This window comes from Oncorhynchus nerka, linkage group LG27, assembly GCF_034236695.1.
Source record: "Oncorhynchus nerka isolate Pitt River linkage group LG27, Oner_Uvic_2.0, whole genome shotgun sequence".
NCBI lineage: Eukaryota > Metazoa > Chordata > Actinopteri > Salmoniformes > Salmonidae > Oncorhynchus > Oncorhynchus nerka.
Window position 1 is genome coordinate 48,221,323 of NC_088422.1, and position 15,280 is coordinate 48,236,602.

General features: G+C 41.5%; 1 protein-coding gene and 1 long non-coding RNA gene across 3 annotated transcripts in view; one reads left to right on the top strand and one right to left on the bottom strand.

Moving 5' to 3' along the window:
- nf2a (NF2, moesin-ezrin-radixin like (MERLIN) tumor suppressor a) overlaps window positions 1-14,104 on the bottom strand; it is a 67,495-nt gene extending 53,391 nt beyond the window's left edge. The window contains exons 1-4 of one of the 2 annotated variants that reach the window (XM_029638440.2): window positions 13,273-14,104; window positions 11,406-11,531; window positions 11,078-11,200; window positions 4,697-4,780 (exon numbers count right to left, since the gene is read on the bottom strand). In XM_029638440.2, coding sequence (XP_029494300.1) covers window positions 4,697-4,780; window positions 11,078-11,200; window positions 11,406-11,531; window positions 13,273-13,386 — 447 coding nt within the window. In that variant the 5' untranslated portion in view covers window positions 13,387-14,104. The remainder of the gene's footprint in view (window positions 1-4,696; window positions 4,781-11,077; window positions 11,201-11,405; window positions 11,532-13,272) is intronic. The other variant, XM_029638441.2, reaches the window with a different exon arrangement.
- Window positions 2,513-3,833, top strand: LOC115111905 (uncharacterized). Its single transcript, XR_010461520.1, has 2 exons — window positions 2,513-2,869; window positions 2,967-3,833. It is a non-coding gene; the product is annotated as an uncharacterized LOC115111905 (long non-coding RNA).
- Window positions 14,105-15,280: the final 1,176 nt, after the last annotated feature.

The following is a 15,280-nucleotide window of genomic DNA, read 5'->3' on the forward strand; positions in this document are numbered from 1 at the left end:
TTGCAGGCTGCCTGGTGTGTCACACTCTCTCCACTCGCTACCCCACTCCCTCTATTCTTCTTCTGCTACCCCTGCTCTACCTACAGCCAGTGAGTGGATGCCTGGCCAGGCAACTTCCTGCGTTTTGTTTTTAAGCAGCAGTTGCTTGAAACTCCCTGTCAACATGTCTCTGGAGCGAGGTGCCCCGCTGAATACCAAACACGAGTCTATCCTGCACTGCCTAGCAGGATGATACTTTAGCCTACACACATACGTGCATGTACATACACACCAACAAATACACAAACCTTTCTGCTTCCTATAAACCCTTTTTCAGTCTACCCTCCTTCAATCGCTCTCCATCTCTTGCATGTCAATTACGCTTTCCACTGCTTATGTTCAGTGGTATCTGCTGTCATTGAAATCAGACTACACATCTTAAATCTAAATCTGTACATTGCCCTTAACGCAACCTGTCTATAGGTTAAACCATGCCAGTTAGAATCACTTGTCTTTCCCCCACTCACTTCGCCCTCATATTCTTCATAGAGAACATCTCATTCCACACACACACGTGGGGGGTGGGGGAATCGATGTAGTTACATATCGCAATATTATTTTGACTCCAAGTATCGATTTGTAAATAATTATAATATTAAACAATTTCAGGGATACAAAATGCTGAGGGCCCAAAAAGGTGACATTTTGTTTTTTGCACTGAAACATGCAAAAAGAAATCCCTGCAAGGGGGAAATGCATGTTTTAACTAATTACACAATAAAGAATATGATCTACATGATCAGTCTCTGTGTGTAAAATAAAAAGTGGTTAATGTGAACCTAACTCACAGCTAAAAAAAAAAAAATGTAAAGAAAGCAATCCAATGTTCTTCGTTGCCTAGACCTACTGCAAATGACACTTAGGTCTTGAGAAAAAAAACAATACACTAATTTGCAATTAGCCATGACAGCCTTTATAATAGAACGCTTGTGACCACACATAAATATTGCACTTGAGGGAAAAAAAACATCTTAAAGTAGAAATAAAATTAAACAAACAGGCATTCTATTTTTGCTCTATTATAGTGGCCACTATAGTTGACATTGATCAAGTGCCCAAGTCTACATGTGTGCAAACATAACGTTCACTGAGTAAAAAAACACATTACTGTCAAGTTCAACACAACAAAAACAATATCTTTGGGCTACACTGCACATTATTACACTGTACACTTTCTGCCTGTGGACATAGGTTCTACAATGTGCCAACAAAAGTGAGAAAGAGGAAAAGTATGTGATGTTCCTTTCATCTCAATAGTGGCATATAGCTTAAGCCAGGCCCAGCTCCTGGCAGCTACACTTGATCCCTGAATCAACTTGTTTAACATGCAATGCCTCATTTTCACCTAATTATCTCATCCTCAAAATGAACCACATACTGTAGAGGGAAAACATTAGTTAACAGAAAGTGGTTGGATCATTAGCTAATTAACATTTCACCGATTGCCAGGGTCCAGTAAGCAACTAACACGTTATAATTTGAGGAACGGCAAGGAGTCTACACCGAGGTATACACCGAGGTAACGACAGTTTCAGGTTGGATATTCAACGAATATTCGCCTGTAGTTTTCCTTACGTCCACCAACAGCAGTTAGGGACCGTCAACATAGTGACAAATCACATTTTTCAAATTTCAATAGCTCTTTAATTAACCATTACTCCTAAAACGTTCAAAACTGGTTGTAGCTAACCCGATGGCATAGACACACATTGCACACACTTTTTTTGTCGAATTACATCTCGCACTAAATTATTTATTTACATTTTTTTTTTCCAATAGCTCCTTGGTCATGTGACCTAATGACTTCAAACAAGGTTCAGAATGTACACTCAGTGGCCCTACACATTGCACACCCTTAAGTTTGTCCATTTTCATCTCTCTTTGTAAACATTCAAATTTCAATTGCTCCTTGGTCATGTCACCACTTTGGATCCTATTCTTGGACAGTTAGAAGACACAATGCGTCAATGCAACAAACAAAAAAATACTAATTACTGTCCAAGAGTAAGCTTAACCTTGTGGATCTGTGGGTGTTTGGGCCAATAAAGTGCCTACTCAATAAAGTGCCAATTCTACCACTGACTAGGCTCTCATGCCCCTATGAACACAGACGCAGGGCAGTAGTTTTTAATCTAAACCAGACCTTATTTTACTGGAGTACACTAACCCCTAATTGGGGCTCTTTTCTTGACACACAGTAGCAGTTTACCAGATAAGAAGTCAAGAAGATCAGAAAGTAGATTGTAGTAAGGGTGTATTACGTTCTGTGCTGGCCCCATTGTCATATCCATTCTGGATTCTGAGTGGTAAAATCATAGCTGAATAGGGTTGGATCCTATATGCTACTTTTATTATTCTCCTGTAAATGGTTCAGTACCTATAATTTAGGCTGTGTGTAGAATGGGACATAAAGGAAATTACCTCTACTAGATTATAGTGATAAGGAAATCAGAATAGTGTTTTGGCCTGTGTATTCATTAGCCTATAACTAATCAGAACTCCATTATGTTTCCATAAAAAAAGAGAATACTTTCAAAATGAGAAGATCCTGCCATGGAAAAGCCGACTGGGTGGACATAAAGTGGAAAGGAAGGGAAATAACACACATCATCAGCTACGGGGTCTTTAATGCAGGTTTGATTAGTGATATTTTCAATAATGAATGGTTAGCGGTTACGTGACAAAACTCTTATTTTATTTTTTGGTGTAGATGGCCAAGGAAGTTGCACAGGATTTCCCAACATCCCCTCCCAAATTGGTATAGAACCTTCACAAAAACACATGGAGCAACTGCGAAAAGAAATGGCTGAGGATATACTAAAAATGTCTGGTATGTAATGACAGTTAATTCAAAGTAAATGTATATTCTTTATTTTTATGTAGTTGTGTGGGACAACCATATGTTCAGTTCATGCCTATGATTTCAGAGTTCAACAAAGCCAACAACTGCTTCTTGTGTGTCATTGAAAGAACCTGGATGTGGCCCAAGGACTGACTGGGTTAGTAACTTAATTTAACATGTTCATAATCTTTTGACAACAGTGACGGCATGTAAGGCATTTTATGCTATAACACAGTGGATGGCTAATTCGTCATACTGAATTGATATTTCATATTATTTATAACGTTTTACGCTTTGTTTTAGATTGAATGTTTTTTTCATGCCAACGGTGGTTCCATGTGCTGTGCCTAGGAATGGAGAAAAAAAGAGTTCAGAGTGAAGAACACAAACTGGAAGTGCTGTGAAAATGTATGCTATACCCTATCCACACTGAAGAGGCTCTGAAATGTACATCAACCAGGGATAAAGAGAAAGTTAACACTGAAATGTTTTGTACTTATTTGAAGTAATGTGTCTGTTGACATGTTGGGAAAAAATTAAAGGTCTACAATTTTTGTTTAAATTTGTAAATATTCCATTTTTATTAATTGATTTTCTGGCCACCATTACTGTGGTTACATGTTCAGTATATGTATTGACCAGCAAACCCACTACAGCCTACCTCACTCTCCATCCCGCCTTTGGACAATTAATAACATGACTCTCGTACTTTGCCCTTTTACTTTATGGTTGATATTAACGATGAAAGGAGATATGTCTCTCTCCTATTGTGTACCGCTGTTAAATACTGTGGCAATTTTTTTTTTACAAAATGGGAAAATAAGTCATTAGAACTGATTATTATAGATAAATATTAAAGTGTTAACACTGGACTAAACCCCCTAATTGTCAAACTAATATTAACAATTGTACAAAAATATAGAAGATACATGACTAGAGGTTATGCAATATGGGTGCATATGAAAATATTTTTCATTCAGTGGTAGCTTGTCCTACATGGCATATCAAGAAACTGATTAAACAGCATGATCATTACACCTTGTGCCTGGGACAATACAAGGCCACTCTAAAATGTGAATTTGTGTCACACAACACATGTATGTGAAGTCAATAAAGTTAAGCAGATAAACTAAAAGACCATCAACGTGGACTGCTGATCCACTGAGAGCATGTTACCGTTTCTGCCATGTCCAGTTCAAATGATCTGACAGGAGAGGAGAGCTGGCCTGATGTGATTTGTGGATTAGAGATGGGATGTGTCCCAAATGGCACCCTATTACATATATAGTGTACTACTTTTGACCACAAACATATGGCCATGGTCAAAAGTACTGCACTATAAAGGAAATCTGGTGAAATGTTGGACACAGGCTTGGTCAACAGTCGTCCTCTTTCACCCCCAGGATTCTAAATTGGCATTAGGTGGTGAGGCGTGGGTACTCAGCCAACAAGCCCTTTAAGATGAATCAGTAGTTTCTCTGGAGGACCGCTGTCAAAACCTGCAACTTGTTGTTTAAGAGAATCCAGTTGGGGGAATCTGGAGACAGACAGGTTTGGAGGGATGCAATCCTTCAGCAGAATGGTGTGGGGAAGTTCATTTGGAGAGTCTTTCTTTGCAAATGACTCCCAAGGCTTGCTGTCAGGAGGGTCATTGAGCTTGACACTATATTGTTCAGCAGGGCTTTCAATTAATTATAGACGGATAAATGGATTAATAGACTGAGGAACAGACAAGTGCATGGAATTGACAGATGGATGTGTGGACAGACAGGTTTATTGATTGTAAGAGGAGAAAACAGAGTTAGTGATACAGACCTTGGCCTGGACGGCATAGGAGGCCAGCAGCACCGAGGCTTCAGGAGGGCAGTAGATCTCCTCTTCCAGGATCTTATTCTTCACCTGAATGGAAACAGAAGAGTGACAAAATCTGACCTAGAGTATAAAAAGTTACTCTTCGGATCAACCCAAAAAACTACTTCAACTAATTACCAGTAGATCCTCAATCTACCACACACACACACACACACACACAACACCCCATAATGATAAAGCAAAAACAGTTCTTTTTTTAAACATTTTTGCAAATGCATCAAAATAAATCACTTTTATGAAATATCACATTTATATAAGTAGTCAGACCCTTTAATTCAGTACTTTGATGCACTTTTGGCAGCAATTACAGCCTCGTGTCTTCTTGGGTATGACACTACAAGCTTGACACACCTGTATTTGGGGAGTTTCTCCCATTATTCTCTGCAGATCCACTCAAGCTCGGTCAGGGTGGATGGGGAGCGTCGCTGCACAGCTATTGTCAAGTCTTTCCAGAGAGGTTTGATCGGGTTCAAGTTCGTGCTCTGTATGGGCCACTCAAGGATATTCAGAGACTTGTCCCGAAGCCACTCCTGCGTTGTCTTGGCTGTGTGCTTAGGTTTGTTGTCCTGTTGGAAGGTGAACCTTCACCCCAGTCTGAGGTCCTAACCTGCTCCAGAGCGTTCTTCATCCTGGATCTTGCTTTGCTTTGTTCCTCTTTTCCTCAGTCTCCCATTCCATGCCGCTGAAAAATCTCCCCACAGCATGATGCTGCCACCACCATACTTCACCGTAGGGATCGTACCAGGTTTCTACCATAAAGGCCTGATTGGTGGAGTGCTGCAGAGATGGTTGTCCTTCTGGAAGGTTCTTCCATGGTTCCAAACGTCTTCCATTTAAGAATGATGGAGGCCAATGTGTTCTTGGGGACCTTCAATTATGCAGAATTGTTTTTGATCGCCTTCCCCAGATCTGTGCCGCGACACAATCCTGTCTAAGGAGCTCTAGGGACAATTTCTTTGACCTCATGGCTTGGTTTTTGCTCTGACATCCACTGTCAACTGTGGGACCTTATATAGATGAGTGTGTGCCTTTCCAAATCATGTTCAATCAATTGAATTTACCACAGGTGGGACTTCAATCAAGGATGATCAATGGAAACAGGATGCACCTGAGCTTAATTTCGAGTCTCATCACAAAGGTTCTGGATACTTATGTAATTAAGTTCTTTCAGTTTTAAATTTTTCATACATTTGCAAACATTTCTAAAAACCTGTTTTCACTTTGTCATTATGGGGTATTGTGTGTAGATTGATGAGGAAAATGTTTCATTAAATCCATTTTAGAATAAGGCTGTAACATAAAATGTGGAAAAAGTCAAGGGGTCTGAATACTTTCCGAATGCACTGTACAACCCAACTCACTTTTTAATTTAGAAATACTTATGTAAATATACAGTATTCAATCGTGTTACAAGCAATTGAATAACTTCACTGTTATCCAAGACATTTAATTGGTTCAATAACTTGAGATAATGTTTCAAAATATTTTCTTTATACAAGACTTTCGCATGTATAGAAGCCACAATATTATAACCATGGATTGGCTACTTTAACATAGTAAGCTTGTAACACTACAGATGCTGGCAGTGAACAAGTTTAAGTTTGACTATACCACAGCATTATTGAATACTCATTTCTAATTGTCTAGAAGGCCATTCTAGAATGGACATTAAAAGCAGATAACGAAGGAGTGGGTCTGTAAATATCAATCTATTCGAATGAAGGACTGGGTCGCATCTCCAGCAACCAAAAGATGAGAAAGTATTTATTTGCTTAGAAAAAATGTAATATCAACGGGGGGGAAAAGTATTTATACCTGTAAATGTGCTTTCATATTGTTTTCTTTGGCAACTGTAGTATAAGCAGGATTCTGTACATTAACTTAGAAATCATCATCCATTATTTCCAAGATAATGTAGAAGGTCTGCGTTTATCCCGTACATTAAGGAATACAATAGACCACATTAACTGGAATGACACTCACTCTCACCGGGTGGCTAAAACAAACAAACTGAAAGCTACGCCCCCAACTCTCCATATAGGCTGCTATCGCTACATTGCCCCACCGCTATTCAATGCGCATGAGGTGTTGAAAGCAATTTAGAAGCTGTCATTCATTTCCAAATATCACATTGATCTGTCGAATTTGTTTTCAAATCGGCATGGGGGGTATTTTATTTATTCGTTATTTTACCAGGTAAGTTGACTGAGAACACGTTCTCATTTGCAGCAACGACCTGGGGAATAGTTACAGGGGAGAGGAGGGGGATGAATGAGCCAATTGTAAACTGGGGATTATTAGGTGACCGTGATGGTTTGAGGGCCAGATTGGGAATTTAGCCAGGACACCGGGGTTAACACCCCTACTCTTACAATTAGTGCCATGGGATCTTTAATGACCTCAGAGAGTCAGGACACCCGTTTAACGTCCCATCCGAAAGACGGCACCCTACACAGGGCAGTGTCCCCAATCACTGCCCCGGGGCATTGGGTTATTTTTTTAGACCAGAGGAAAGAGTGCCTCCTACTGGCCCTCCAACACCACTTCATACCATATATACCGGGGTATTTGGAAAAAGCCACAGGATAGTTTTTCAATATCGTCAAAAATATATTTTATTAGCATTCTGGTAATATTGACCTAATACAGCCCCACAGTGGAGGTGTCATAAACCCTAGCGGTCAAACAGGAAAATGGTTCCAATCGTTTTCCACCTTTTATTTTTCCCATAGGGGCTTTTACAAACACACATAAGGTCGAGCTTATCCTGGCGTGAAGTTCTGTTTCGGACAAGGTGACTTTTATAAATATTGTAGCACGCTCAAGGGTGTGGGGTTCCACGCCACCAAGTTCAATAACAAAACACCAGCAGCACAAATAGAAGGGAAATGGGGAGTTTATTAGAGATATTGGTACACTGGGGAATTCACCAATCACCTCACAGTCCACAAGCCGTTCTCGGTGTCCGTTCCGTTTTCCAGGGGTAATCCTCACACTCGGGTCCTCAGTCAATCCGGTATACAAGGGGGTTGGTCCGAATGTCCAGGTCACAACAGGTAATCACACATAGTTCTCTCACTCTTTATAACGCGCTTGGCTCTCTCCTACTCTGCCCCTTTGTGCAGGCTGCTTCCTCCTTTATCCCCAAGCACTCCCTGGCTTAACGACCTACAGCCTCATCTCGTTGGGGCAAAAAGTCCATATAAGGCTCGGGGGTGGAGCCAGCGACCTGCAAGATATCTCCCCTCAATTACCACTCCCCTCACCTCTCCCTGCCGTCTGCCACCCCTAGAGCATCCCTCCTGGAGAGGGCATTGGCATTTCCATGGGCTGCACCTGATCTGTGGACGACAGAGAAAGCAAAGGGCTGTAAGGATAGGAACCAGCGGATGACCCGGGAGTTACTGTCCTTATTCTGTGACATCCAAACCAGTGGTGCATGGTTCATTACGAGGGTGAAGTGCCGTCCCAATAAGTAATACTTCAGCGTTTCTAGCGCCTACTTGATCGCTAGACATTCTTTCTCCACTGTGGAATATCTTTGTTCCCGTGGCAACAGCTTCTGGCTAATGTACATGACTGGGTGTTCTTCACCTTCTTGGAGCTGTGATAGGATGACACCCACCCGTTTCAGATGCATCGGTCTGAACCACTAGTGGTTTGGAAAAGTCCGGTGTCACCAGCACGGGTTCAGAACATAGTGCTCCCTTTAGGTCCTGAAAGGCTTTCTGTCTCCTCGGTCCACTTCACTTGGGCGGGCAGACGGCTCCTAGTCAGATCGGTCAGGCTGGCTACGGAGGCAAAGTGGGGAATAAATCTACGGTAGTAACTAGTCAACCCCACAAACGTGTGTACCTGCTTCTTGGTGAGGGGGCGGGGCCAGTCCTGAATCGCCTCCACTTTCTTCACCTGGGGTTTGACACATCCCCTCCCGATCGTGTACCCCAGATACTCAGCCTCCCGCAGGCCGAGCCAACATTTCTTTGGATTTGTTGTTAGCCCCGCCTTCCGTAAGGCCTGCACTACCGCCCTCACCTGGTTTAGATGGGTCTCCCACTCACTCCCATGGACCACAATATCATCGATGTATGCCGCCACGTACTTCCAATGGGATCAGAGAACCCGGTCCATCAACCTCTGGAAGGTGGCCGGGGCCCCATGCAGCCCAAAGGGCTGCTTCTTATAATGGAACAGTCCATCCGGGGTGGCGAATGGAGTTTTCTTCCGTGCCTCGGGAGCTAAGGGCATTTGCCAATAATCCTTTGTCAGGTCGAGCGTGCTGATAAATAGGGCTGTCCCTAGCCGTTCGATCAATTCATCAATTCGGGGCATGGGGTAGGCGTCAAACTTTGAGATTTTATTTACTTTTCTAAAATCATTACAGAATCGAATGGTGCCGTCTGGTTTTGGCACCAACACTATGGGGCTGTACCACTCACTATTCGACTCTTCGATTATATCAGCTTCCAACATTGTTTTTATCTTGGTCCTGACAGCCTCTCTCCTTGCTTCCGGTATGCGGTATGGGTCTCAACTTCACATTTTTCCTGGGTTCGGTGATGATGCTGTGCCAGATCGGTGTGTCCTGGTTCACTGGAGAACACATCCTGGTTTCGGACGACCAACTCCCTCAGCTCCTGCTTCTGGACTTGGCTCAGCTGCTCCTCCATTGTCACCTCTGCCGGCTCGGTCTCTGTGGTAGCCTTCTTCGGGGAAATAGAGTACATCACGTGCATTCCATTTCTTTAGCAGGTTCACATGGTAAATCTGGGTCAGATACCTACGTCCCGGCTGTCCTGACCCTATAGTTGACTTCATCGGGCCAAAAACATATATTCTGAGGTGGGGACCAACACCAACACTTTGTCTCCTGGCTGAAAGTCCCTTCACTGTGCCCATCTGTCTCTTGGGCCTCCTGGGCCTCCAGCATGTGTTCCCGTACCAGGGGCCACAGGGTTGCCATCCGATCTCTCATTTCTCCCATATACTCCACCAAGGTTCAGTGGGGCAACCAAAGCTCCATCCCACCAACACAGGCAAAGCTTTTCAAACAGGGCATTATCCTCATTTTCACCATTATTATTCCAAACACATAGTGTGGAAATATATATAAAACACAGGAAAACCAATGTTTTTGACTGCACTGGGCCTTTAAAACCTAATTGATAAATGTGATTAGTTGAATTGGATAGCAGGGAGACCATTGTAACAAATCTCATCTCGCGTGAAGGGATAAGGGAATTGGGGTTATGTCCCAAATGGCATCCGATTCCCTATGTAGTGCACTACTTTTGACAGGGCCCATAGTACTCTGGTCAAAAGTAGTGCATTACATAGGGAATAGGGTGCCAGTGTGTCAGTACTGGGAAGGAATTCCCTTCAAAGTATTAGGGCAGGGGAGAAAGGGCACTGTTAAAATGCAGTACATTGATTCCACATGGCTGAATACAATCAGAGAGGGACAATGGGAAAGTGTATTACTGAGAGTGCTCTGGACTGAGAGGGCTTTGGCTCTGGTGCTCACCAACCATAGCAGTCAAAGGAAGTAGATGTGAAAGTTTGCCCTCTATTGGCAGTCTGCCTGAAGAGACCCGTGATATAACTTCAGAGAACAGTAATGTAGCTGCAGGTGTATTATATTGCCCATTTCAATGGGATCACTGGTCAAGTACATGAGCGCACAAGTGGAGTATTATTACATTGATGTACTAAGTGCCTAAAGAGATAAATGTATGTGCATAGTGTTTCAAGATCTGTAATATAACTGTATGATTCTCACAGAAACATTTGAGAGCTTTCTATAAGTTAACTGACCAAAATTCCCCTAGGTATTTCTGAGATGAAAAACAATTTAAAACATTCTTTAAAAGCTGCTAGCGAGGTGAGGCAAGCCACTGGAAAGATTGCCAACACATAAATCCATCTGTAATATATGAGCATGTTCAGCATTTTCTGAGAGGCATGTCAGTTGGATTTGAAGTGTACATGCAGGACTTGGAAGAAGAACTGTCTGTCCCAAATTCCTTAATTAGTGCACTACTTTATAGCAGTGTCTTGATAGGTGTCAATTGAGAATCCAAACCAGATTTTCTTAAGAGGCGGTCCAAAAGGGAAAAATGCATGCTTGTTCAAAGATCCTAGATGAAAAGTTTTTAAAATGAGAGGCTTTCATAATGTATCTCCAAAACGATTAATGATAATATCAGTGAAAATTACACTGACGAGCTACTTTCTTGGTGGCTAACTCCCATTTAAAAAAATAGCCTAGAGTTTTTACAGTGAAACATATGGATTGAGTTGATGAGAAAGAATGAGTGTAGTCACCTGTAGGAAGAAGAGATGCTGAGTGATGTCCTGAACCAACTCCTCCTCTGCGTTCTCAGGGTAAAACTTGGCCAGGAAATTAAGGGTGATTGGTTCCTCCTTGGACACATCGTGGTCCAAAACCTGCAACAGAGACCAAAACAACATGGACAACTCAATTAGTCAGACAGTTTCTTGCCAGGCTCCTGACATCCCTAGAAGATGTATGGCTGGTGAAGAAGACTACATCTCGATTCAACTCACAGTGTTCACAAACAATGTAAGGGACACTGAGTACCAACCAGCACATCAATCTACTTCAGCAAGTCCATCTGTTGCTGAGATTTACCTTCTTGTCCATCTTGATCCAGGCTACAGTGTCTTTGACATCATACTGGAACCCGAAGAACCACGTCTCTCTCAGTCCCAGAGCCCGGCACACCAGATCAAAAAGATCTTTCCCCTTCCATTTGACCTGAAAAACAGGATAGCAGCGTGAATTGATATTAGGATAAATATGGGAATAGTCTCATGATGTGGGTGGAGTGAATGATTGACAGAGCAAATAGCATCTGCCGAGGGCAGTATGAAATAAAGCAGAGGGTAAGATAAGTCATAATAGTCATGATGAGAGTCATGAGAGGCGACAAATGCCTTTGCTCAGGCTGGACATAGACAGTCCATCTTTCATAAGCAGGGAGCCGCTAAAAGTATTTCTATAACCATTCAGCTCAAAGAGGCATATCAGATGCACGTTCATTCTCAATTAAAAATGCTTTAATCTCAGATTGTTTAACTTTAAAATGCACCAATAGAACTTTAACAGTACGCCAATTAAGGCTGAGCAAGAGAGAAAAGTGCCTAGGATATCAGCTCAATATGAGAAAGAAATTAAGGACAACTGAAGTACAGTCAAGGTCAATTTAATAATGTACTTCAAAAATGCAAACACTCAATAATTACTATTTATCAAGCATATCATTTATAAAATTATCATCCAGGCACAGACAGTAATCTAAGCAAACCTGCAATTGATGTTCTATAGGTCTGTGTTATTAACAATTTCCAACAGTGGTAGCGTTCAGGCTCCCTCACTTGTTAAGTACTGATGGCCTTTCCAAGTTATTATTATGATGCATTCTTAACATAGACTAAGTCCCAAGGCAATGTTAAGTTGACTGTTATGTTAGTCAATTGCACTACAGTGGCTGAAAGGCAAAGGACTAAAAGTAATCTAGGCCTATTCTATACTGTACATCTGCATAGGTATTATCCTAAAGCCTATAATTTCTTCTTTAGTTGGATTCGAGAACAACATCTACATTTCATTACCCTCTTTTGGTTAATGGATTGTATTGAAGTGATCTTAAAAAGAGTAACAGAGGTTATCTATCTGCATACTGTTGTTTCCTCTTGAGCCTAATATGAAGAAAATATCTTGCAGATTTTACACTGTGAATCATTCTTGCATTACATGGTTATTGTTTTTCAATTACATAGCCTACTAAGTTATTGCTATTACACAGGTAGTTTCAAATGATGTAGTTACTGTAGCCCAGTGTTTCCCAACTCCAGTCCTTGAGTAACCACAACAGCACACATTTTTGTTGTAGCCCAAGACAAACTCACCTGATTCAACTCAATGAGGGCTTGATTATTAGTTTACAAGTTGAATCAGGTGTGCTTGTCCAGAATTGAGAAACAATGCTGTAGCCTATAGGGTCAAAGTAAAACAGGAGTGTCAGCTGTGTTTGAAACAGATTAAACTGACTGACACCTGTAGATTCTAGTGTGTCCCAAATGGCACCCTATTTCTTATGTAGTGTGCTACTTTTGATCAGGACCATCTGATCAAAAAGAATGCACTGCATACGGAATATAGTGCCATTGGGACATAGTCTGAGGGATAGCCAAGAAGAACACCATTTTATTTAACTAGGCAAGTCAGTTAGGAACTAATTATTATTTACAATGACGGCCTACACCGGCCAAACCCAGACGACACTGGGCCAATTGTGCACTGCCCAATAGGACTCCCAATCACAACCGGTTGTGATACAGCCTTGATTCGATCCAGGGTGTCTGTAGTGATGCCTCAAACACTGAGACACAGTGCCTTAGACCGCTGCTCCACTTGGGAGCCCGCAAGCAACGACATTATTCATGTTCGTAGCAACTAGGCTACACATTGACACATACAGAAAGGGAGCACACACCTCACAACTGAATTCCATGTCTGCATCCATTGTGGTGATCCTGACATTGAAGTTCTTGGCTTGTTTTCTTCTCAATGAGTTGAGTCCCATTTTAGCTGCTAAGGCACTTGCCATGTTGACAAACCCTCAATTTGTTTAGCTAGACTGACTATAACGTTAGTTATAGCTAGTGTACAGGTATAATGTGACGACGTCAACAGGTGCACACAATGGCGTCATAACAAGAATATCATGTGCTTTCCCATTCTATTCGTAGTCTTTTTTTAGAGGCTATTTATAATAGTCTAATAATAACAGACTAATTTACATACTTTATATTCAGTGTAATCACAGTTCTGCGAGTGGGGAACCTTAGGGTTGCGCCAAAACATTCGCAAGCTAACTTAGCTAATTTAGCTTTTTAGCTATAACTTCAGCAATTTACTGTACCCAGATTTTTAAATCTAGATTGGTAAAATATATTCACTATGGCATTATCCAACACATTTTACTTCCAGTTGTGCTATTTGGAAAGCTAATTGGCTTGATATAGCGAGTTAGATCGCCTAGCGAACTTTCGGATGGGGAGCTTCACCTGTTTTGTAAACATATCCACGCGCTAACTCGTAAATTCGGTTGTTTCATACTCGGAAAACGGGTTCCCCGTTGAAACAGTAATTTCGTCCTAAAGTAAAGTATCCTCGCACTAATGGAAGGTGATGTATGTCTTCTGAAACCTTTTAATTACAATAACAAAAAATCTGAACCCCATTAGCATACAATGCTAGCAGCTAACTAACTTCCTCATTCATTGAGGGCGGTCCTAACATATCTGGCTGTAATCAGAGATAGAAGAGGAAGCGAGACACCCCACTCGCAATAGTTTTTTGGGGGGAGGGGGGTCAATGTAAGCCAATTAACTAAGTAGACCAGACCCAGCTGCTATTGCGTTGGTGTCTACTGGAGATACACCCAATTAAGTAGACCGGAACTTACACATTTTTTTCAATGGTTAATGACCTGAGTGACCAATCTTCATTTACTCACCATCTTTACTGTAATGTGAATATTCTTCTTTGGGTTGTAAACTTGTGCATCCAGCGCCATCCTTTGGTTAGAAAATGCCAACAGATGAGAATGATATTGATCACACTGGTATTTTGTGGCCAACAGTGGGCAATATATGGGCAGTAACAGAGTCATGGGTTCACTTCAGTCAGTTTGCAATTTTTTTTTATTAGTAGTAACTTAAGTGTTAGTAGTAACTTAAGTTTAAGTACAACGTTAAAGACAAAAGCACTTAACCCAAAATGTTGAATGTACAGTACAGTGGACCCAATTCTACATGAAGTGGAGATGTATCTGTCTTAAAAATCGAATTTATATATGCAACGTTATGTTATGCCAATGAATATGCTGAATAAATGAGTTAATAAAAGCGAAAACATAAATGTTTATGTACATGACAATGTTTCTCCCAATCAGCCTGTCTGCTGTCACGGGGAATGATCGTTCATTTTCAAGCCTCTGCTTACTCTTCCTGTCTTTCCTCTGCTTACTCTTCCTGTCTTCCTGTCTTCCTGTGTGTGTGTGTGTGTGTGTGTGTGTGTGTGTGTGTGTGTGTGTGTGTGTGTGTGTGTGTGTGTGTGTGTGTGTGTGTGTGTGTTACTTGGTAATTGTATCTGGAGAGTGATGAGGATTATCGATGCTGAAAGCTTCAGACTCTTCTCAAGTAATAATGTGCTCAACAACTCACATAATAAGTTGCATGGACTCACTGTGTGCAATAATAGTGTAACATGATGTTTGAATGACTACCTCATCTCTGTACCCCACACATACAATTATCTATAAAGTCCCTCAATTGAGCATTACATTTCAAACACATATTCAACCACAAAGACCAGGGCACACCTATTGGTAGATTGATAAAGACACGTTGGATGGTCTATCAATACAAAGATACAGGCATCCTTCCTAACTCAGTTGCCGGAGAGGAAGGAAACCACTCAGGGATTTCACCATGAGG